Source organism: Mizuhopecten yessoensis, unplaced genomic scaffold (genome assembly GCF_002113885.1).
Source record: "Mizuhopecten yessoensis strain PY_sf001 unplaced genomic scaffold, ASM211388v2 scaffold10331, whole genome shotgun sequence".
Classification (NCBI taxonomy): Eukaryota; Metazoa; Mollusca; class Bivalvia; order Pectinida; family Pectinidae; genus Mizuhopecten; species Mizuhopecten yessoensis.
This window is the reverse complement of record NW_018408493.1, coordinates 2,100,901-2,125,600: the sequence shown is the minus strand read 5'-3', so window position 1 is coordinate 2,125,600 and position 24,700 is coordinate 2,100,901. Positions and strand designations below refer to the sequence as shown.

General features: G+C 35.0%; 1 protein-coding gene across 1 annotated transcript in view; it reads left to right on the top strand.

The window, feature by feature from the left end:
- LOC110460145 (multidrug resistance-associated protein 5-like) overlaps positions 1-24,700 on the top strand; it is a 43,047-nt gene that overhangs the window by 230 nt on the left and 18,117 nt on the right. Inside the window, exons 2-14 of the mRNA XM_021512883.1 lie at positions 8,927-9,074; positions 9,830-9,915; positions 10,979-11,152; positions 11,673-11,735; positions 12,948-13,032; positions 16,230-16,378; positions 17,106-17,213; positions 18,072-18,225; positions 18,534-18,592; positions 19,132-19,203; positions 20,009-20,133; positions 20,639-20,711; positions 24,450-24,653. Of these exons, the coding sequence (XP_021368558.1) occupies positions 8,927-9,074; positions 9,830-9,915; positions 10,979-11,152; positions 11,673-11,735; positions 12,948-13,032; positions 16,230-16,378; positions 17,106-17,213; positions 18,072-18,225; positions 18,534-18,592; positions 19,132-19,203; positions 20,009-20,133; positions 20,639-20,711; positions 24,450-24,653 (1,500 nt within the window). The remainder of the gene's footprint in view (positions 1-8,926; positions 9,075-9,829; positions 9,916-10,978; positions 11,153-11,672; positions 11,736-12,947; positions 13,033-16,229; positions 16,379-17,105; positions 17,214-18,071; positions 18,226-18,533; positions 18,593-19,131; positions 19,204-20,008; positions 20,134-20,638; positions 20,712-24,449; positions 24,654-24,700) is intronic.

The following is a 24,700-nucleotide window of genomic DNA, read 5'->3' as shown; positions in this document are numbered from 1 at the left end:
AGTGAGGGAATGTTGGTGAGTGAGTGTGTGAGTGTGGTAGAGAGAGTGAGTGTGGTAGAGAGAGTGAGTGTGGTAGAGTGAGTGAGTGTGGTAGAGTGAGCGAATGTGGTAGAGTGAGTGAGTGTGGTAGAGTGAGTGAGTGTGGTAGAGTGAGTGTCATGAGGGCGAGTGAGTGTCATGAGGGCGAGTGAGTGAGTGGGTGTGGTGAGTGGGTGAGGTAGGGTGAGTGAGTGTGGTAGAGTGAGTGAGTGAGGATGAGAGAGTGAGTGTGGTTAGAGTGAGTTAGGAAGAGAGAGTGAGTGTGTGTGGGAGAGTGTTGGAGTGAGGGAGAGAGGGAGAGAGTGTGGGAAAGAGAGTGAGTGTGGGTGAGTGAATGAGTGTGGTACAGTGAGTGAGTGAGGGTAAGTGAATGAAAGTGACATTTTGATAACTAAGAAAACTATGGTAAAAAAACTAAGGCAGTGTAATGTGAATAAAAAAAAAACCCGTTCATATCCCTATTGCACAAAATATATTATAAGTTCCAATAGCCTTAATCTTGAAAATTTGCTAAAACCAACATTGTAAATAAATTACCTTTGTTGTGGGGAAACAGGATTCGTTGTTTCTCTTCGATTGATCGTGTTTCACGAGGAATTTCGGAATCTAAGTGTTTTACAATAGCATGTCTAAAACATTGCATCACCATGTCCACCATCCTTGGGCAAGGAGATGCACTTTAGCCCGTGTATTCCAAAACAAAAGAAAAAACATTTTTAAGTAAAAAGGCATTGTGGTATAAGTATGAAATTTTCACAACTTAAATATCATCATATAACCAATATATATACTAAGTTGCATGCTTATCCCTAAATGTCTTTTATGCTCAATCAGCGCATAAACATTGAAAATAGGCACAGCAATTGATAAAACAATGAAATGGGTTAACTTTAACGATTAAAACAGATACTTTCCTTGAACAGTTCCTAGCCATTACGAATAATTCGGGATGTCATCGCGTCAAGGAATTCGTTTAAGGTATTCACACCCTGACATAGGAAGTCACACCCAGAAACAAGTTAGTCACATCTTTACACAGATATAGTCATAACTTTATACTGCTATAAACACACCCTGACACAGGAAGTCACACCCAGAAACAAGGTAGTCACACCTTTACACAGATATAGTCACACCTTTATACTGCTTTAAATACACCCTAACACAGATAATCACACCTTGATACAGGTAGTCACACATTTACACTGCTATCAACACACCATGACACAGGTAGTCACACCCAGAAACAAGGTAGTCACACATTTACACAGATATAGTCACACCTTTACACAGATATAGTCACACCTTTATACTGCTTTAAATACACCCTAACACAGATAATCACACCCTGATACAGGTAGTCACACATTTACACTGCTATAAACACACCCTGACACAGGAAGTCCGTCATCTGTATGGATGTTTTATGTAAAAAGAGTGTTACGTGATTCAAACCATCTTTCAAGGAAAAAAATATAGTGCATGGGAAACCTGACTATGGAAATATAAAATACCGGATATACTTTTAGAATGTTGATATTTCAATTCTGTGTTACATTTAATACATATTTATTTTCACATTTATTCTATTGCTATGTTTTCCATTGAATAGCATAATTATGTGCTCATTCAAAAGCTTACCTTTAGCTGTCAAATATGTTTCCTGTAGCCCTCCAATGAGTGGATCCCTTTGTGTACCTATTGGAAAGCTACAAGCGACTTATTGAACGGCTACAGGTTAGAGGATTGCATGTTATGATTAGTTTCTATACGTAATTCATGCTAATTATTATTGTGCAATTTACCACTACTTTGTGTGTCTTTTCAGACCGTGTTCATTGCTGAATAAACATATTTTAAAGTAAACGGAACAGAGTCCCATTTACAGATGATGCCTATGCCTGTTGGATATAGTACGCAAATAACAATGGATGACATCACAGCTGTGTTTTAATCTAGGTTATTTCCTGTCATTATTCATACAAAGAAACGATTCTCTTCGATGCCTTTTTTTGCAAGTATATTTTTACCAGTTATTCCTATTAATTGCAGTTAAAGTACTGTCGTAACATATATCCTGATCGGCCTCGAAGTGGATGGGATCCCCATGACAGAGGTGCTAGAGTTTGCGCAAAAGTATGAATACGATGTATTGATATTTTCTGTAATCCATTGCTATATTTGTTTGTGCATGCACGATGATGTCAGCAACAGTATTCAGTAAACTTAGTATCTTCCCTGTTAAAGATATATCACATTGCGCTTGGACTATTATTTGAAAAAACAACAACAAAAAGTCCTTCTGTGCGCTATAATCAAGAAAGTGTAGGCAAAAATAAACGAAAAAAAAATATATCTATGTATATGTCTGTTTGGTTAATTGTACTTAATTTAATGAATAGCATAACTATAATAACATACACCGTACGTACGCAACGAAAAGGTCAGGTAACGCACCAACATAGAGCTGTAAAGTTTCGGATTTTTAAATAGTTTTAATTCCGTGTCAAGATTAAAATTCAATGATATTCATACATTTAATCTTACATATGATATAGGCTTGTAAACCCACATATTTTACTAAGATTTTTAAATGTTTCTTTTAAACTCATGATAAAATGTATATATCTTTTTCAAACGTCAGTGTTGTGCAAAATGTTAAGTAATTACGTGTTTGATATATTAATGTGGTAATGTTATTTACAAACGTTTCCGTCAACCATTTTAATGATTCACTGAATTGAAGAGTGGTCAGATTTATTGATGTATGCAGGTCTTGAAAAGTATACCAAGGACTATAGTTAGAAATAGTGGTGCTATTTATGTAAAGGGTAAGCGAGGGACAAAAGTTACACATATTTGTGCTCACTATGTAAAGGGTCAAGATGCTATAAAAGTAGAAATGTAATAAAGTCGTTAAAAGAGGTGCTCTCTATGTAAAAGGTAAAGTCATGAACAATAGTAATTAGTAGTAGTCGTGCTATATACGTAAAGCCGTGCAGTCACGTATTGGCATATCTGGTCGTGTTCTCTTTGTAAAGGGTAAAGCCAGGAGCAATAGTAATTAAAGGTAGCCGTGCTCTAAATACAAAGTCGTGCACTATAGTCCTATAAAGTCGTGTTCTCTATGTAAAGGGTAAAGCAAGGAGCAATAGTAATTGGTAGTAGTCGTGCTCAATATATTAAACCAGGGACTAAAGTCCTAAATAGTCGTGTTCTCCAAGTAAAGGGTAAAGTCAGGAGCAATAATAATTAGTAGTAGCCGTGCTATAAATGTAAAGCGCTGCACTATAGTCATATATAGTCGTGTTCTCTAAGTAAAGGGTAAAGTCAGGAGCCATAGTAATTAGTAGTAGCCGTGCTCTAGATGTTAAGTCATGCACTTAAACTGCGTAAAGGCTTAAGCCATGAAAAATATTAATTAGTAGTAGTCGTGCTTTAAATGCAAAGCCCCATGCACTAAAGTCATATATAGTCGTGTTCTTGAAGTAAAGGGTAAAGTCAGGAGCAATAGTAATTAGTAGTAGCCGTGCTCTAAATTTAAAGTGATGTATTATGGTCATAAATAGTCGTGTTCTTGAAGTAAAGGGTAAAGTCAGGAGCAATAGTAATTAGTAGTAGCCGTGTTCTATATGTTAAGCCAGAGACTACCGTCATAGTCGTGTTCTCTATGTAAAGGATAAAGCCATGAGCAAATACCGTCATAGTATAACACCAGCAATGAATCCCTATAGAATTTGAGTAGAATATTAAATTGGTTTATAGAAGCATGCAAGCTGCCGCCAGTAGTATTATCCTAGAAATCAGCTAGAAACATAATAATGAAATGCAGCATGAACTAGATAGTCAGCGTTACTAAAAAATGAAATGTCCGTAAATGAAATCTGATAACATCATTCTAGCTGATTTGAAAATGGATATTAAACAGGTGCAAAAGCGGTATATAAAACTCTATATTGGTCATTAAGTTTACAATCAATGGTTATGGTATATAAAACTCTATATTGGTCATTAAGTTCAAATATTGCAAACAGTCATGGATTGCTTTTGGAGGCTTGTAGACAAGGCCATATATGATGATTCGGAGAAACAGAAACTTTTGGACAGGAAACACACGTAATGTATACGATTTCTATATGCGAAATATTCAACTATGACATTGTCCCAATGTTTCGTAGTAATTTACTGTAGAAGCAGTGGTTGGATATCATTTGAAACAATCGAACATTGCAAAATGTAATTTGCACGGTAAAAAAAAGTTCATGACATTTATTCATTTTACATCATTTCTTTCCACACAAAAGTCTGTAGTTGTCTCGTTATATATATGCTGTTCTAAAAGCCTTAGGGATGCATTGCTTTGATGCTAGGATTCCAGCCATATGTTATTTGTAGGTTCTTAAACGTACATCTGTAGAACAATCATTCGGAACAATACTATATTGTTAAATGTTGAAAAACGACCAAACATGTGATAAAAATCCGAAATAAATATTTGTCAAACAGGTATTAAAGCCAATATGTAGGAAATCAACCTGAAGGCTTTATTAGGAAATCCATATTGATCAGGAAATTGGTCTATATGTGTTTTAAATGGTCATTAGATGGGATTCAGCCAGTGATATTACTAGAAATTCTTAATAATATATTTAACATATATATCTCAATTAAATAATTTTGAATATTCATTGATAGAATATTGTTTTTTAGCTTGAGTTTCTTATTTTAGAAAATCTCATTTGCTTAGTTTACAGTGTTTTCATGTTGAACTCTTAGAGAATTTATTTATTCCAATACTTTTTACGGCACATAGAATGCATAAGAAATGTGTCATATATGAGAAAACTACATATTGAACCAAGCAGTTTATTCTCACCTTATCTGTGCCTCTTGATGTCTTCGCTGTCTTATATGCATCCTCGATACTCCAGGGGTTACGCTCACTTACGTGCTGTACAACCAGGGAATATGTCATAGCAAATTCGAAGGCTCAGTTCGAGGCACCTTGTGGATGAGAAAGAAGACGAGTTTGATCATTTTTGATGTATATCAGACTAATCCCGCAGTCGTGTAACGGTTAAATTTACTGACTTTTTATTCGGTTGTTGCTCCCCTGTAATCTTCAAAGGACAAATGTCAGCCTAGCGATTGGTCAGGTTTCTTTACCTGAGACCAATTAAATAGCTAGCCGTGTGCCTTCAATTCTGCTATGACATATGCCAGAGGTTCAAAGAGCGTAAGTGAGGGTAACCCCTGGATATCGAGGACGTCTTCTACGTAGATGACATTGAAAAGTCCCTAAATAACTTGCTGGCCCCTTTGCAAAAGGTTGGGTCTTCCTTTTTTTCTCTTACCTCTCTGTTTTTTTCTTTCAGTAGTGTTTTCCTAGGCACATATCTTCATATAACCTTAGCTATTTAACGAAGGAGTAAATTAGCAAAGAACAAATAGCTAACAGATAAAAGCATAACATTCTCAATAATGCGTAAATATTTGGTTTTAAAACCGGTCAAATTTTGGTAACTGTTTACTCGAAAAATCTTCCGATCGAGTAACCGGTTAATCGGTCAATTTGGTTATCAAACAATATACAACAGCAAACACAATATATGTTTAGCAAATGTATTTACACAACAAACATACACTTAAATATCAATAAGCTAAACGCAGAAAATAGTTTCATGTACATATGTATTCTCAGTTAGTTCATTTCATAGACAACAAATGTTGGAATACAGTAAGGCGGGTTTCAATTACAATTAACACAATGGAGAACAAATACAATACAAACATGTAAGCCTTAATATTGATTTTATAACAAAACTATGCTACTGACTAAATATCAACATTCTGGCCTTTTGATTATTCAGAAGATGTCGTTTAAAGATTTTAAACATATTTGATCCCTGTGACCTTGAATAAATGTCAAGGTCATTCATTTGAACAAACTTGGTAGACCTTCATCCCAGCATGCTACTTTATTCACATTGGTCAACAAATACAACACAAACATGTAAGCCTGAACACTGTTTATATAACAAAACTATCCGATTTTGGTCGCATCTACAGATATTTTGTAGGTAAGCCAGGGAAATATGGGTCTCCCTAAAGGAGTAGGTAAATTTGTGACTATTCGGTTATTGATCTTGGTAACCGGTTCTTGGTCTTCCTACCGAGTAACCGGCTGATTTATGTAGTGTAGCATCCTGTTATCGCAGATTCGTAGAGTACATCTTAATATCGCAGACGATACGCTTAATTAAAAGGATTCAATTTCAAAGTGGTTTAATAATTTTTTTCATAGCATAAAATATAAAGATGAGAATTTAATTAAGTTTGGTACTGTATATTAATTTATGATAAGAACCATTATAGACCTTTACAAAACGATTTCGTTTTCAGTAGTCGCATAAAGCATCTGAAAACTGTACATGGTATGAATGCAACAGGCAATTGAAAAGCTGATGGCCACTCACAATCATAGAACCAAATCCTTAAATAATAAGTTTTTAAAATGTTTAATTCTTGTATAAACCTCGTAATAATAATGCGAAATTAAAATTAAAGTCGAGGTTTAGTCTGTTCAGCAGAGATGACCGATAAAGGCAACATCCCTAGGAAAACTAATTCATTGTTCTTAAAGTGGAACTTCCTTTCTATCCAAATAGTAACAGTCACGCCTTCACTATACAAGTTTTATAAAATAAACATATCGATACATTGATCATATATTGGTATATGAATGAGAACTTAGGGACGGTAAGGTAATACATACACAAATAAATAGTACATAATATCGCCTTCTATTTTTGTGTGAAGTTAATTTGTTTAATTTTTTTATTTCAGCAAGGGACCAATACCTGTAAATGTCGTAGGGTTTTTATCCTACATAACATTCGGATGGGTAACTCCCCTTGTTTTAAAGCTCTTCAAAAACAGAGAAAAGGAAATCAGAAAAGATGACGTGTGGACATGTTCAAAATTAGAATCCTGTGCCAACAACACGGAACGGTACTGATAATGTTTAATTTATTCACAGTTTATTTCATCAATTACCGTCTAGAAATATTTAAGGATAAGACGTATCATAATTGTGGCATTACAAATGTTGGAGACATACTTTGCAGATAATGTCTTTTAATAACTGCCTACAATATATTATTATTAACTTAACGCTTCTGAAAGCTGCAATGGATATTCACAATGTATAAAATTTGAGGGTATGGTAGGGGTTGCTCAAATAGCCCATATATGAACAAGCTGTAGCTTCCCAGATAATTCGCCAGACGAAATAAAAATAGTTTACATCACGAATATTAATCACCCTGGTACTACAATAAAACGCCGAAAATGATAATGATGAAATATAATAAAAGATTATAATGATAAAGTTCATTAAAACGCCGAAAGTTATAATGATAAAGTATCTAAAAACATAAATAAAAAAATAGATAAAAAAATAAAAAAAACGTTTTGAGTTTGCTTTTATACAATATAATAAAATATTATATTCATCTTTCTCCAGATTAGAACCAATGTGGTTTGCAGAGCTTCAGACAAACGGGCGGCAAAGAAGCTCAATATTAAGACTATGGCTTAAGTTCACATGGGTTAGACTACTGATGGTTTTCATAGCCTTCTCTTGCAATGCCGTTATCACATTTCTCTTTACGGTAAGAATCACTGATTATTATTTTTGTTTTTTCAATTTAAATATTTTTGATTTGTCTTACTAGGTTCCGAGAAATTCATTGCAAATGCATTACATCCATCAATCTCTCTTTCAAAAATATTATATAAATGAAAAGTTACCAAAAATCGATTGCAAATTTATCTAAGTTTATATTTCTGTAAATAAATATGCATTACCAGGTCAAGATATTTTCGCTCAACTTCGAGTACTGCAAAAGTGCAAAACCTGCATGTAGAAATGTTCGCGTTTTGACTCTATATATTAGTTTAGTTTAAACTTTGTTTTATTCACATAACATATGCAATACATAATACAAATATGATTATGCATACATGAATTGGAGACAAAAACAAGTGTTAATACACTTATATTAACTGTTACCTTTCATCGTAACCAACATTATCAACTATAGCTGAGGGATAGTGACGTGAATAATTTACAGGGGAAGTTAGAAGAGAGTTGGGGAAATGCAGTGTAAAAATATGGTACATGTACAAAATACGTTACATTCATAAAATCAGTGTATTGTGGTCAAGAAAAATCTTTCTGTTGCGTCATCGTTAATACACTTTATGATTGATTTTCATACTGTTTCAAGGAAGGTATATATATGCATATAAGTAAGATCTAAACAAACAAGCTGCATTATAATGCTATCATAAAATATACTCTATGATAATCATAATCATGTGGATATTTCCCCCCTACGCAGACAGTCGTTGTGATAGACTGTTCACATTCCATACACTATTGCTGATCGATTATATTGGTTACGTTGGTCATGACTCTGAAATGCACATGTTTTATATATTTATTGCCTATATCAAAGATAAAGAAATATTAGCCTGAGAATATTTTCGCGTTACTTTTGTTTTGTTGTCCCCGACGTTTGCCGTAACCTTGATGGCCACATTTGGCTCTATTGCATATTTCGTTTGAGCAGTGGCATGGTTCATAATGCACAGATTTTAAAGATTATTTAATTGGAAATTTACCTGTTCTACTCTAAATTTCTAAATACATAAATTAAGTTTTTTTTTACTGTGTTTTTTCAACAGTAGGTAAGAACAATTTTAAGATCAGCTTTTTGGCCCCTAGCATCCCTGATGAGTCAGAAAAGGACAAAACAGCTGTAAAATGAAGTGTAATTCATTTTTGGTAATGTGCTGTGTGTGTGTTGAATTCATCTTTCAGGGTTACATCACCGATGTCATAACACGATATTTAGAATCACCAGAATCATCGGTAACTTACGCCGTCGGAATTGTAATCATTACTGTTGTCGGACAAATTCTATGGAGTCTTTCACAAACAATTTCCCTCTTTTATGGACTACAATCAGGCAAGTCATTTCTGGAATGGAATACTTCTCCTACTTTTATTTTCTTGGAACCTTGAACCTGAAACAGAGTTTCTATTGTGTAAAATGAGTTTTTCTATTGTATGAAATGTGAACTATATAAATAGGTATATAATAGACTGTTCATATTCAGGCGAAAAATGTGCATTTTCCCACTTTGAAATTCCGTTCTGTTATAGCGCCTCAATGTATAAATAATAAAATAATTTCAGTAAACCATTTCCAGAGGTAAACTTTTAATAATAACTTATCAACGCATGGACGTAAAGAAATATGTAGATTAAAGGAGTTGTGTAATGACGGCTTCATATTATTAAATTCTACAAAAAAGGTCATTCATAAACATAACTATATTGTTTAGAAATACAATTTACATTGTCAACGTGCTTATCTTTGATATTTTAATACACATCCTGTAAAAGTACTTATTTTTAGCAAACTATTTATTTTTTAACGTTTTATCACATTTTAATAAATTAACGCAATGACGAATTGGCGCGCTTACAATAGATGCAGTAGAAAAATATATACAAAAGTATTAAGCACAATCACACATGTATAAAAGCGTGTGTTTAAAGCACCAAAAGCGCTTAAATTAGAAAACTGCAAAAATCAGTACGTTTATAAAAGTTCACACTGTTAAAATCTCTTTAGTTCCTGATTTTTTAAAATTTATTTTTATTTTTGTCCCAAGTGTTTACGTTATTTATGATTTTAACTACTTTCCTTCACTCTAGGAATACGATTTCGATCTGCAATACTGGGAATGACTTACAAAAAACTCCTGAAGTTGAAGAGTATGAATGGGATGATTGCATCTGAGGTAAAATTATACTTTTAATACGAGGTTATATGTTGCTGCTAAGTAATTGAGTAAGGTTTGCTTCACAACGTAGAAATATTTTGAACAATAAACAACAAAAAAATACCTGAAGTGCCGAACTTAAAATCGAAAAAGCTCGGACAAAACAAAGAAGATGCATATAGGAAAGATTTATATGGAGACCATTGGAAGATACAAGGGGAATAAGACCAGATGTTCAGGAAGAGTAAGTGTCTTTAGATTTATAAGTAATTTGACATCCTCAAAGCAAGATTCGAGGTAGTGACAATGAACCAGGCATACTGATGAGCATATCTGAAACATCGACCTACATTTCCTACAAAAGAATTGAATATCTTACATTTTTCCATTGAGATCACCATGGCGGATGAAAAACTGGCCCGTTATCTTCATCAACTTGCAACTCTCGATTTTTGTTGTTGAAATGTGTCTTTCGATAATCGTCTCTTTAGAGTTTAAATTGTACAGCATATTACATTGTTTCAAGAAGTAAAAGTAAATAAGTTACATAGAACTGCATTATATGAAGATTTTAGCAGGGGATTGAACAAATATTATACAAGTTTACTATTATGAATTTGGTTTAATATAAGGTCATTTAAAGGCGCGAAACATTGAAATATAAAAAAAAACTGTTTCTGTTTTAATTTTACATAATGTATGACTCCACTTCCAGATAACTGTGATTTCCTTATTATTATTTACTTATTGCTCCCGTCAAATTCTGTTATAATGATATATACATGTACGTGTTATGTTACTTGTAAGCTATCAAAGGTGAGCGCAGGACCGCGGAAAGTTCATACGTAAGAGAATTGTTGAAACGTCTGAAACTCTGCATTAGTATGTAGCTACACTTCTAAACACTTTCAAATGATTAAATAAAATGTTAATTAACGAGTTTTTAAGTTCTGAAGTCCCTTATAAAACTAGAGGAATGTTGTTATAGAGATAGAAACCGAGATAGAGATTTGTTTATTTATTGAAATTATGTTTACTGTTAAAATTGCCTGAAGAATTGACATGTATCTTTCTATCTTAGATCATAACAATTTTCGGATCTGACTCCTTGAGAGTGTTTCTGAACACTTTGCTGTTCGTGTACATTCTGTCAATGCCCGTCTACCTGATAATCGGGACTTTCTACATCTACTACCTCATAGGACTTTGGTGCTTCGTAGCTCTTGCCGCATTTGTCGTCTTCTACGTCATACAGGTAACTGGTTTGTTTCGCAATATGTTTTCCATCGGGTTTTAAGCTGACTTAGCATACATTGTCTGAGAGCTTATATAAGGGAGTCATTTTCGGTCGAAGCTGTGTAAAAATTTCACACTCAAAACTACTTCTCCAGAACAGCTGGACGGATTTTGACTTTAATTTGTACAAAGGGAGCATCCCTTCAGATGGGAAGTGATGTTGTATTGTGTTGGTTGCTTGGGCGGAAGAGTTATGTCCGATAGTGGAACCAGGAATAAGTATTCCGTCTTTCAATACGCGGGAAGGGCTTTCAGAGTAATTGGCATAAAGTATTTATTAGTATAAGGTCGGACCCCCATAAGTAGGCTCCGATTATGGGTTATCAACAGGGTGATATTTAAAAGATTCCTAAAGAAGGGCAATGGCTATTTTTTCTACATCGAGAAATATTCCATGAAATTTGTTCATAATTTCAAACATCCCTTGAACATTATCGGATCCTGAATAGCTTCAAATGTCTACTATGTTTTCCTTTCAGGTCTTTCTGATTGAAATAATATCATATCTCCGACGAAAGACGTTAGAATGGACAGATGTAAGGGTATGTACTGTTACAAAAGAGCATACATGTACATGGACAGTCGAACGTTGAAAACACTTTCTGGAAATAAACGCTTATACCCATAGGATCTCCAAGATGATTAAAGTTCAATTTCTATAATAGTATTGACGTATTTTTGGCTATTCCCCCAATGATAGACTTAGTCTGGTTATATCGTATAGCATAAAGAAGACTAAATAATGATGGCATCATATACAGCAATGTTCAGCGCGGTATTTATAATCCTAAGTTCTGATAACTTGAAATTGATAAATGATAAAACTACAGCATAATGTTGTGTTTCGTGCAAAATTATTTTGTTTTATCAGAAATGAAAAAAAACATTTATTAAAAATGCACCAAAAAAGTGTCTTTTTAAATTCCGTTCTTATGAATCCGTGATAATTGTAGAAAGGTCATACATCAAAACAAGAAAGTTTTTATCTTCAAAGTTTCGATGACTAGTACGATAAGTACCCTTTTACCTTCATCAGATAACTGAGCGGTGAAGCGAAATTACACAAAAATGTGAAATATGTACGAGTTGGCCATATATAATCAAAATTGATTCGGATATGCTATAAACGTATGAACATGTACACTTAGTTATTAAACATGTACGAAAAGACCTACGCTAAGTTTAATGTCTGGTCATAGATGTGCAAGAGTATATGAGCCCCCTCATCTCGGTTCAGAACTCGCCCACTGCGGCGTAGCCATATAGATTCATTTGTGTGCGCTTAAACAAGTTGATCTCTCTCTCCAGGACAGGTGACAGGGTACGTATCGAACTAGTCATTGACATGTCGCCCATAAACACTTATTGGTTGTGATCTATAACCTATCTGCTGTTCATACTTACCAACCTGAAGAAAATGTCTAAAAATGGTTATACGGTACATACCGAAAAAGCAGTGTGCACAAACCGCTTCGCGGATATAATGTGCATTTTTTTTCTCGTTATATACCTTTTAACCCCCAAAATAATCCTAGCTTTTCCAGCATTTCAGATACAAAATGTAACTTGTGTAAAGCGTGTTATTATTTATAATCGGCTCTGTATTTATTGTATAGGTCAAAAAATTATTTAAAGTACAGGAGCAGTCATAACATTTAAAATATTTGTTTTTATTACTTCGTGTGTGAGGAAGAAGATTTGCTTTAAATTCATAATACTGATCAGTTAATTTTCCTTTTTTTCTCTCTTGACAGATACGAAAGATGAATGAAGTTCTCTCCAGCATGAAGTTGATAAAAATGTATGCGTGGGAGGAATCATTTAAAAAATCTATAATGGGTTCGTTGAATTTTAACAGTAAAATTTTGAAACTAAAAACCTTGCAAACCTTATTTTCTTCCACATGTCCCACATGGAGCACTCATGTCGGATCCCACATGCATGCGCTCAATGACCTTGTAATATTTTGACGTCACAATCAGACAACTATGTTACATCTTGACGTCGCAATTGAAAGCCCGTTAAAATGTGGTTGGACTGACAATAGCGGTTTGTCGTATACAACTGAGACCACCTCCTGAATATAGCAATTATTGCACAAGCAATCTTCTCTGCGATTCCAAATATGGTTTTGTTTACGTTGTTTAGAAATGTTCTATAAGAATGTTGCATTTGTATTGCCAATGTCGTGTTTATCTGTATATGAGGTAAGAGTTGGAAGAAAGAGTCAATCATTATGTAGGGTTTGGAAATTTAACATTCAGGTGTATAATTTGGTGTAAGAACCTCAGCACTGCCTCGGTTTTGATCAAAATTCTGCCCCCTCGGGTAAATGATTGATATCCCACGTACACCCTCGGGTAAACAGGTAAATGATTGATATCCCACGTACACCCTCGGGTAAATGGGTAAATGATTGATATCCCACGTACACCCTCGGGTAAATGATTGATATCCCACGTACACCCTCAGGTAAATGATTTATATCCCACATACATCCTCGGGTAAATGATTGATATCCCACCTACACCCTCAGAAAAATGATTGATATCCCACGTACACCCTCGGGGAAATGATTGATATCCCACGTACACCCTCGGGAAAATGATTGATATCCCACGTACACCCTCGGGTAAATGATTGATATCCCGCGTACACCCTCGGGTAAATGATTGATATCCACGTACGCCCTCGGATAAATGATTGATATCCCACGTACCCCCTCGGGTAAATGATTGATATCCCACGTACCCCCTCAGGTAAATGATTTATATCCCACATACATCCTCGGGTAAATGATTGATATCCCAGCTACACCCTCAGAAAAATGATTGATATCCCACGTACGCCCTCGGGTAAATGATATATATCCCACGTACACCCTCGGATAAGTGATTGATATCCCACGTACACCCTCGGGGAAATGATTGATATACCACGTACACCCTCGGGTAAATGATTGATATCCCAAGTACACCGTCAGGTAAATGATTTATATCCCACAGACATCCTCGGGTAAATGATTGATATCCCACCTACATCCTCGGGTAAATGCTTGATATCCCACGTACACCCTCGGGTAAGTGATTGACATCCCACGTACACCCTCGGGTAAATGATTGAAATCCCACGTAGACCCTCGGGTAAATGATTGATATCCACGTACGCCCTCAGGTAAATTATTAATATCCTATCCCACATACATCCTCGGGTAAATGATTGATATCCCACGTACACCATCGGGTAAATGATTGATATCCACGTACCCCCTCGGGTAAATGATTGATATCCCGCGTACCCCCTCGGGTAAATGATTGATATCCACGTACGCCCTCGGATAAATGATTGATATCCCCCGTCCACCCTTGGGTAAATGATTGATATCCCACGTACACCCTCAGGTAAATGATTTATATCCCACAGACATCCTCGGGTAAATGATTGATATCCCACCAACATCCTCGGGTAAATGATTGATATCCCACCAACATCCTCGGGTAAATGATTGATATCCCACCAACATCCTCGGGTAAATGATTGATATCCCACCTACCCCCTCAGAAAAATGATTGATATCCCACGTACTCCCTCGGGTAAATGATTGATATCCCGCGTACACCCTCGGGTAAATGATTGATATCCACGTACGCCCTCGGATAAATGATTGATATCCCACGTACACCCTCGGGGAAATGATTGATATACCCCGTACACCCTCGGGTAAATGATTGATATCCCGCGTACTCCCTCGGGTAAATGATTGATATCCACGTACGCCCTCAGGTAAATTATTAATATCCAACGTACACCCTCGGATAAATGATTGATATCCCACGTACGCCCTCGGGTAAATGATATATATCCCACGTACACCCTCGGGTAAGTGATTGACATCCCACGTACACCCTCGGGTAAATGATTGATATCTCACGTACATCCTCGGGTAAATGATTGATATTCCACGTACACCCTCGGGTAAATGATTGATATACCACGTACACCCTCGGGGAAATGATTGATATCCCACGTACACCCTCGGGTAAATGATTGATATCTCACGTACATCCTCGGGTAAATGATTGATATCCCACCAACATCCTCGGGTAAATGATTGATATCCCACGTACACCCTCAGGTAAATGATTTATATACCACAGACATCCTCGGGTAAATGATTGATATCCCACCTACACCCTCAGAAAAATGATTGATATCCCACGTACACCCTCGGGAAAATGATTGATATCCACGTACGCCCTCAGGTAAATTATTAATATCCAACGTACACCCTCAGATAAATGATTGATATCCCACGTACGCCCTCGGGTAAATGATATATATCCCACGTACCCCCTCGGGTAAGTGATTGATATCCCACGTACACCATCGGGTAAATGATTGATATACCACGTACACCCTCGGGTAAATGATTGATATCCCACGTACGCCCTCGGGTAAATGATATATATCCCACGTACACCCTCGGGGAAGTGATTGATATCCCACGTACACCCTCGGGTAAATGATTGATATCTCACGTACATCCTCGGGTAAATGATTGATATCCCACGTACTCCCTCAGGTAAATGATTTATATCCCACAGACATCCTCGGGTAAATATGATTGATATCCCGCGTACACCCTCGGGTAAATGATTGATATCCACGTACGCCCTCAGGTAAATTATTAATATCCAACGTACACCCTCAGATAAATGATTGATATCCCACGTACGCCCTCGGGTAAATGATTGATATCCCACGTACACCATCGGGTAAATGATTGATATCCACGTACACCCTCGGGGAAATGATTGATATCCACGTACGCCCTCAGGTAAATTATTAATATCCCACGTACACCCTGCAGCCTTAGTGTTACGTATGCCTTTCTCCAGCAACATTGGATGAAATGAGATGCATGCTTCCAAAAAATGATTATATAAAGATGAGAAGCTGTTTCGTTTAATGAAGCTTGAAATCAATTAGAAAACCCACTGATAAATCAATGCTAACAACTTTCACTATTTATACAGATATAAGGGAAACTGAAACAAGGGAAATACTACAATCGTTAATATCAAACTTGATATCCAATGCTTTCTCGCCGATTACTCCGTCCTTAGCTACTGTAGCTACCATAGCAACGTATGTAAACGCGGGAAATGAATTGACAGCATCTACGGTAGGTATATCGTTAACATACTAAGCTTAACATATTTAGTTGCTTCTTCACCATTGGACTGTGTAGATAAAGCATTTACAGTCTTTATGGATGATACCGATTTGCCTGCACACATTATGATTACTTTGCCTCCAATGCTGTGTCATTCATATAGACTGTTAATGCCATATATACCCATTCCAAATGCTTATATGAACCAACATTATTTCTATTTTAGTATCAAAGACATTAACATAGGTTTATCGAAATTCCTCATTTATTTCAATAAGTGAACGTATAGTTACAACTGTTCAATTATGAAGTCATACAAGTAATAATGATGTCGTTAACACGTGAGCCATGACATTTACAGTCTATATGAATGCAACCTGATTACATGTATGTTAGGCTTATAAAGTGGCAATGTCATGTGGTGGGTGATGTTATTATTTCAATTTATTTTTAATTGTCCCTGACATACTATGAACAGGGCCTATAACGAATACTGTCCATAAAATGGTAATTCAAGCAGTTTACAATTATTCGTTTGTATTTGGCAGGCCAGTAGCATATCAGCTTGATCAATTGAACCGTATTATCACAGTGAAATAAAGATTTCATTTCAAATATCATTGATAATTTATAATTATTTCTTTCTTTTTATAATAATAATAACATAGAAATACATGGCAAGCAGTATCTACACGTACAGCACTTCTCTGATAATGATGTCATATTTCCATTGAAGGCATTTTCGATTGTTGCTACCCTCAGTTTCATGCGGATCTTAGTGTCTCATGTTCCGTTCGCCGCTCAAATGTTTGCAGAAACCATGATCAGTTTTGAGAGAATAAAGGTAAACACTGAAACATGGTGACCCCCACGGAAAGCACTCTTCCCAGAATCCTATGTACATGAAGCATCGTCTATTTCCAGTGACAATGACACTGTATAACCACACAAAAATAATGTTTGTTTTACTTCATTGATACGAAATATAAGTTACGTTCACTTATCCAGATTTTATACTGTCAAGCCATACTCTAAAACTGGTTTGCAATCTTGCAAAACAATGACCAAAAAATGTAAACTGATAGTGTGAGAGTGTACTTTGTATCAGGAAATGTTGGCCTTTTCCACCCTTTGTTATGAAGGCGGATTACAGCAAACATGAACAAACAACATAACATAGATAGAAATTAAATGAGAAGAGCACATTCAATATTGGGAGAAAAATTCCCGGTATATAGTTTCAATGGCCATTTCCGTGTATCAAGAAGGCGATTATCGATTAAGACGACATTATGATGGTGACGGGTTGTACAGCTTTTGTTCATTTTGATAACACTTCGTAGCTCTTTAGCACTGTAAACACTTAGAATTGGTCAAGAAAATGCCCATGGCAGAAAATATAAATTCTTTTTCGAGGAACCATGTGCTGAAACCGTACGTTTAGCTGTTAAAAACGGATGTTTAATTTTGTTCTCAAACTGACGAGAATGAAACGAAGATTAAACCCAAAATGAAAGCCTCAGTAATATATTTTTTCCGATATAATAAATGACTAGGAAAGTTATTTTACTTGCTGGGTAGGAGATATTTCATTGAAAAATTTGATCGATTGTATTTTGTGTTTGTATTATGCACGTTCGTGTTACATGTTAAAAATGTAAATAATCCCATGAGAGCTTGCTATTTTTTCTTTTCTTCCCAGCGTTTCATGTTGGAAGAAGAATTCAAGCCGCCAGGACGAGATGTCGTAAATTCAGAAAATGCTATTGAGCTTAGTGACACTGTGTTTATGTGGGGTGGCGATACCTGTAACAACAATGATCCAAACGGCAATCTTACGTCCGGTGATTCTAAAGGTATAAGAACTGTTGCTTCTACAGTGTACAAACTTCCCCAGTTCACGTTTTTTCTTTAATTAATAATTTTTAAAAGGTTGAATTATTAAAGACAGACATAATCGGTTTTTCATTACTTACTATTTCTAATTATTGTCTCTCATATTTTGCTTTATTTTCGATCATTTGACGATAAAGTGTATGCTTTTTTTGTTTCATCTTTCCATGAAATACTTAGTTAAAATGAATTCATGTAGATGGATGTTTACATGTTTGGATATGCAATATTAGATTATAAATCATTCATTCCACATTATTTTCTGTTCCAGATTTAGATCGCGACTCCTCACCGTTTGTATTGCGAAATATCAATTTTACAATCACTAGGGTAAGATGAAATTGGAAAACAACAACGATAATTATTAATAAAAATATCACAGATTTATTTTGGCTATAACATTGGCAAAATTTGAAAATGGTCAACACTTAATTAATGCTTCTAATTGCTTCAAAAACACTAGTAGTAAACTAACTATATGTCTAGCAAGTCTTCAAATAATGCGCCAGCGCCCTTCACACCATCGTCAATATATTTGGTCTGATACTCCGCTTTTTCTTCTCCCGATGCAACCCTCAGAAATAAGATTACTATTTATTGAAAAACAATATATAAATTAAAAAACTATCGAAAAATTAGTATTTACTGTGTAGCAGAAAACAAAATAGAAATTTAGAAAAAAAAAACATTCGAAATATTTTCAGCATCATAACAGTTTATTATTTTTGGAATTAATTTACATTCAGGATTTTCTAAGCCTGTTTAACTGTTAGAAGATGATTATCATAATGACTAATCTTTCATAAATCACATATATTTTCCGTATTTTTGAAAATCAAATACATCTTAAGCACTGCATTTTCTCATAGGGAAGGCATATTGGAATATGTGGAACTATTGGTTGTGGAAAATCGTCTTTGTTGCAAGCACTGATCGGAAGGGTAAGTTATAACAATGTTATTTTGATGAGTAAGCATATATCTATATCATTACATTGTAACACAAGTGTTCTTGTCAAAAAACGCACCATAGTCGAAGTTACAATTATATTGCCAGTTTTATACTAAAAGTGCGAGTCAGAATCATATTTAAATTTGTAATACTCAGATAATATAGAATTTCAAAGAAATATAGGTCGAATTGTAAATTGTATATGTTAAGAAACACGATGCAAATAAATAAAATCACTACTAAAAATAATTAAATATACGGTAAAGAAACCAGAAACATAATATACAATCCATGTTCATGATTCTTCATATGTTTGTAAATTACTGGGGAGTGTGTTAGATTTTTGGACTGTATCTATTACTAAATTGTAAAGGTGCAATTACCCGCGTCTGTGTGTTACGATCATCTTTAAACGTGATGTAAAATGTTGCTTATTATTTAAAATGTTCATCCTCATGGACAATACTGGAAAAAATATTCAGAATTTGTTATATAAAAATCCGGTTTAAAAAGGCGTTTTAACCTGTGTATATTTCAATACACATTTGATTATATTATGGTGTTAAAGCAGATTAAGTGATACTGATGTATATTTACATACAAATTCATGCGCACAAGTAGTGTCAACCTAGTGAATTGCATAAAGATAAAAATAATCAACGATATTAACGATAAACAGGCAACAGTTGGCAGTTTTGTTTGGTTGTGAATTAAATATTACATCACGATAAATACAGAAATTCTTCTAAATGTCAAATATCAAAAGACTTTGAAATAATGTTGTATTAACCTCAGATGTCGCTGCTTACCGGTCATCTGGCTGTTGATGGTTCAGTGGCGTATGCTGCACAGCAGGCATGGGTATTTAAGGGGACGTTGAGGGAAAATATCCTTTTCGGAAACCCCTATAAACAACATTGGTAAGCCATTGTAATATAATTGCTATATAACGACTAGATGATATTATATCTTCTATAAAAGAGGTTATTTCTTTGCGGTTTCGGGACTACTGTTTTCTAGTTGAGTAAATTAGCTTGAAAATACCAAACGCGAATATTTATAATTTTAGAATATTTTTTTCATGAACATGTCAATTATTCAACGTTATTATTAACATAGCGTTTAATTAATTTATGTTTGTTTTTAAATTCTCTAAAACATATATGGAACATCAATATAGACAAAGAATATTTTCACAAGGAGCGCTGTCAGTAGATGAACTATTTCTATGACTTGCATTTTCTTTGCAATCCAATAATGAAACCATTTTGGCACCAGAGCTACCTCCGTAAATATGTGTCTGCGCAAACAAATGCATCCAAAGTGACCCACAGATTAAAAAACAAATCTTCATAAACCTTTGCAAATTGGTCACGATTATATTAAAATGTTATGTAATTAATCAGTTCATTAACTTTTACGCAGGTATAATACGGTTTTGCAAGCCTGTAGCTTGAATACAGATCTCCGCCTCCTAGCCGACGGTGACATGACTGAGGTAACAATATTTCAAAAAGTACATTTATGGTCTTTATCGTTGTGATATCCCATCGTCGAGACTCCAGTGGTAACTCTCACTTACATTCTTTGCATCCCCTAGTATATGTCAAGACAAAATCGAAGGCTCAGTGATGGTCACCTAGTGGATGAGACGAGTAGACTAGTTTGATCCTTTAATGGACATCAAGGGAATCTCTCGGTCGCGTAACGGTAAATTGACTTGCTTTGAAGCCGGATGTCCTCCTCTCTTATCTTCAAAAGCCCGGATATTAACCTAGCGATTGGTACGTTTTTTTAATGAGACCATGTAAAAATAACTGCATACCTTCAATTTTTCTATTGACAAAATCCAGAGGTGAAGAGAGCAAAAGTGAACATAACCTCTAGAATATCGAGGATGAGGTATTACCACAATAAAAGCATAAATGTGCACCTTTAAGACGTCTACATGTATATATCGCCTGCCCTGTTGATTCTGTAGAGTATAACTCTATTGGTATTATGTAGCTTATTGCCCTTGTGTTTTTCAGTGATAATGGTAGATGAGGTCTGTTAAATAATAGAAAAGATGATATGATGTCGAAGGTCACTCGGCCACTGGGGCTGGTTATAGATAGAACAAGTCATGGTGCTAAAAACCGGATGTAGCTGAAATCAATTATGTGAAGGGAGAAGACATCAAATATACAATGTGTGTCGAGAAAGGCAAAGTAATTACTGTTGTTCGGGATACCGGACTTCACAACTTTCTATATAATGTATTCAGTATGTATTTTCTAAACATATCAATAGAACTTCCTTGTTACTTTCAACGAGATCTTAGCTTTTGCATCACATCTCTACTGCAGGTCAGCTGTTTGTCTCCGGGTGAGCCGGTTTTCTTCCACCGTTTCGCTGTTGTTTTGACTTTTTCGTATTTCATTAACATACCAGTTTTGGCATTTGAAAATGGTAAAAATGAAAACAAAATGTCACATGCGCAACCACAAGTAAATTATTAAAGCTCATAGTTATTACGAAAAAGAACATAAAGGAACACTTCTTGAAATCTGTGACATATGTGGGGAACGTCCTGGTATCATTTGTCGAATCAATACATTGGTAAGCAAAGATTAAAAACATTATAAAGGACCTGTTACAGGAACAAAAGAATTTTGCCCACAAAGCAATTTAACCAGTATTGGGTTATATTTGTAGCTCCCTAAGACACGACCCATGAGATATTCAAAAAAAAATTAAAAGGTCCCCAGGGCCTGTGCTATGAACTATTTAGTGCCGCCTTCCAAAGGTGTACCACAGGGTTCACTTTTTTGTCCGAAAAACTATCAAAACAATGTTTTACGCTACCAAATAATATTATATTATTTAAAATAGGATCTGCGGCAAATTATGAACTCAAATATGTAACAAAAAATTGCATAATAAAAAAGTTATTAAATCTTAAACTCTAAAAATGTTGGTATTTTCATACACTCTTTTGCTATATCAATTGTTTTACGGGAAGTAAAACACCAATTTCCAGTTCTTGTACACCAAAAATCTTTTAACATTACTTGGTGCATTATGTTGAGATATGATAGTGAAAATTTCAGAAAATTTGAGAACCGGTAAATTTGTCATATAAATGTCAAATTATAGCAACGTCTATTTCCAAATAAAATCCAACAACCTTATGACCTATAGTCATGTTTGAAGATTTAACAATACGTCGCACTAATTTATTATCGCAACTGATCAAAGTTTCATATAATATAATAATATGTTGTATGACCAATGTCAAAATAAATTTTCAATAACTACAGATCAATGCAATTATTTCATAATTAACCCAAAATCATTCCAATATAATGTCAAGGTGGATGATATGGTTTATAGTAGAGTATGACTGTTTAACTAAACTAGGTGGTTAAAGGGGGCATACAGCAAAAGGTAGGCAATTTGTCAGAACATTTGGTGTACCAGTATAATATGTTGAAGCTATATGCTAGCCCATAAAATTGTTTCTTTTTAGGAGAGTTATAGTTTCCAATTCATGGATTGTTGTATTTACTGTGTTTTTTTTATTTGACAACACATAGTCAAAATTCGTCATTCAAAACATTTTTCTGATTTCTGCTTTCTCAGTTCAATCTTAGGTCTTATTATTTTTTCATATTATTCACGACAAGTGATTGGCCAGAAGTGCATTACGTGTTCACCGATAAAAACTGATATTGACTTGGAGCGCTTGATTTTTGTTGAAGGACTGGGTGTTTATAAAAATAGAATTATGACGTGTCTCCAAACAATGCACCATCCCACTTCCGAATCTTTTTTTTCCCTTTTTTTTCAGATTGCTTGCATTATTGTTTTGTAAAATAATAAAAAAAATTGTAGCCTTTAACTTCGGTCAATACCTGGATTTATCAACCTGAGAAAAGATATATTGACCTCGGACGCATTCATAATATGCAATCTCTGAATTTGTNATTAATCCAGGTATCGACCTCAGCCAAAGGCTATAATTGAATAATGTTTCTTTTTTGAATGCATTCATAATATGCAATCTCTGAATTTGCGAGCTTTAGGCTGGAGCGTTTTTGTATCTGTTAAATGTGCATAGTATCCTAGATAATACAGTATTGATGCGACATGAGTCTTTCCTGCAGGACACACACAATAGTATGCCTTGACAGGATCCTCTGACGCGTGTAGGTCAAACTCTATCCAGACATTGTATTTTGCCTGCGACCTGTGGCGAGAATGTAATTGGCCTCACAGAAGGTCATCAGCATGTTGGTACACCCATATCTCATAATCACCCCCATCTGTCTGATGTTCTGTGATATAGCCAGGTGCCAGCTTCAGCTGATGACCTGTAGTTATTGAAGATTTATTTTGACATTGGTCGTACAACATATTATCGTTAAGATGACACATTTACCGGGTACCGATTTTTTCGAAGTTTCTACTATCGTCAGTCAGCATAATGTGCCAAATAATATCCAAAGTATGTTGGTGTACAAAAATCTAGCTTTATAGTTGGGCCCATCATGAGCAGCAGACCTTATTGATGAAAATTTGATCAGTTGCGATAATAAATTGGTGCGACGTATTGTTAAATTATCAAACATGACTATAGGTCATAAGGTTGTTGGATTTTATTTGGAAATAGACGTTGCTACAATTTGACATTTATATGACAAATTTACCGGTTCTGAAATTTTCTGAAATTTTCACTATCGTATCTCAACATAAAGCACCAAATAATATTAAAAGATTTTTGGTGTACAAGAACCGGAAATTGGTGTTTTACTTCCGTAAAACAATTGATGTCGCAAAAAAGTGTATGGAAATACCAACATTTTTAGAGTTTAAGATTTAATAACTTTTTTATTATGCAATGTTTTGTTACATATTTGAGTTCATAATTTGCCGCAGATCCTATTTTAAATAATATAATATTATTTGGTAGCGTAAACCATTGTTTTGATAGTTTTTTGGACAAAAAAGTGAACCCAGTCGTACACCTTTGGAAGGCGGCACTAAATAGTTCATAGCACAGGCCCTGGGGACCTTTTTAATTTAAAAAAATTATCTCATGGGTCGTGTCTTAGGGAGTTACAAATATAACCCAGTAATAGTAAACTTGCTTTGTGGGCAAAATTATTTTGTTCCTGTAACAGGTCCTTTGAATAGATTCATGGTAGACGTTGGGAAAAAGCATGCATGTTCTAAGAAAACTGCCTCATTTCAGATTGGTGATAAAGGAATAAACCTAAGTGGTGGTCAGAAACAGCGCGTGTGCGTGGCACGCGCTGTCTACAGTAAACGCGACATCTATCTCCTTGACGACCCACTGTCCGCCGTTGATGTCCATATTGGGCAGCATTTGTTCCACAAATGTATTGATACTGTTTTGAAGGACAAAACCGTTGTTTTGGTAACTCATCAACTCCAGGTGAATATTATGGTTATATCCGATCAATGCAAAACAACATATTAGAT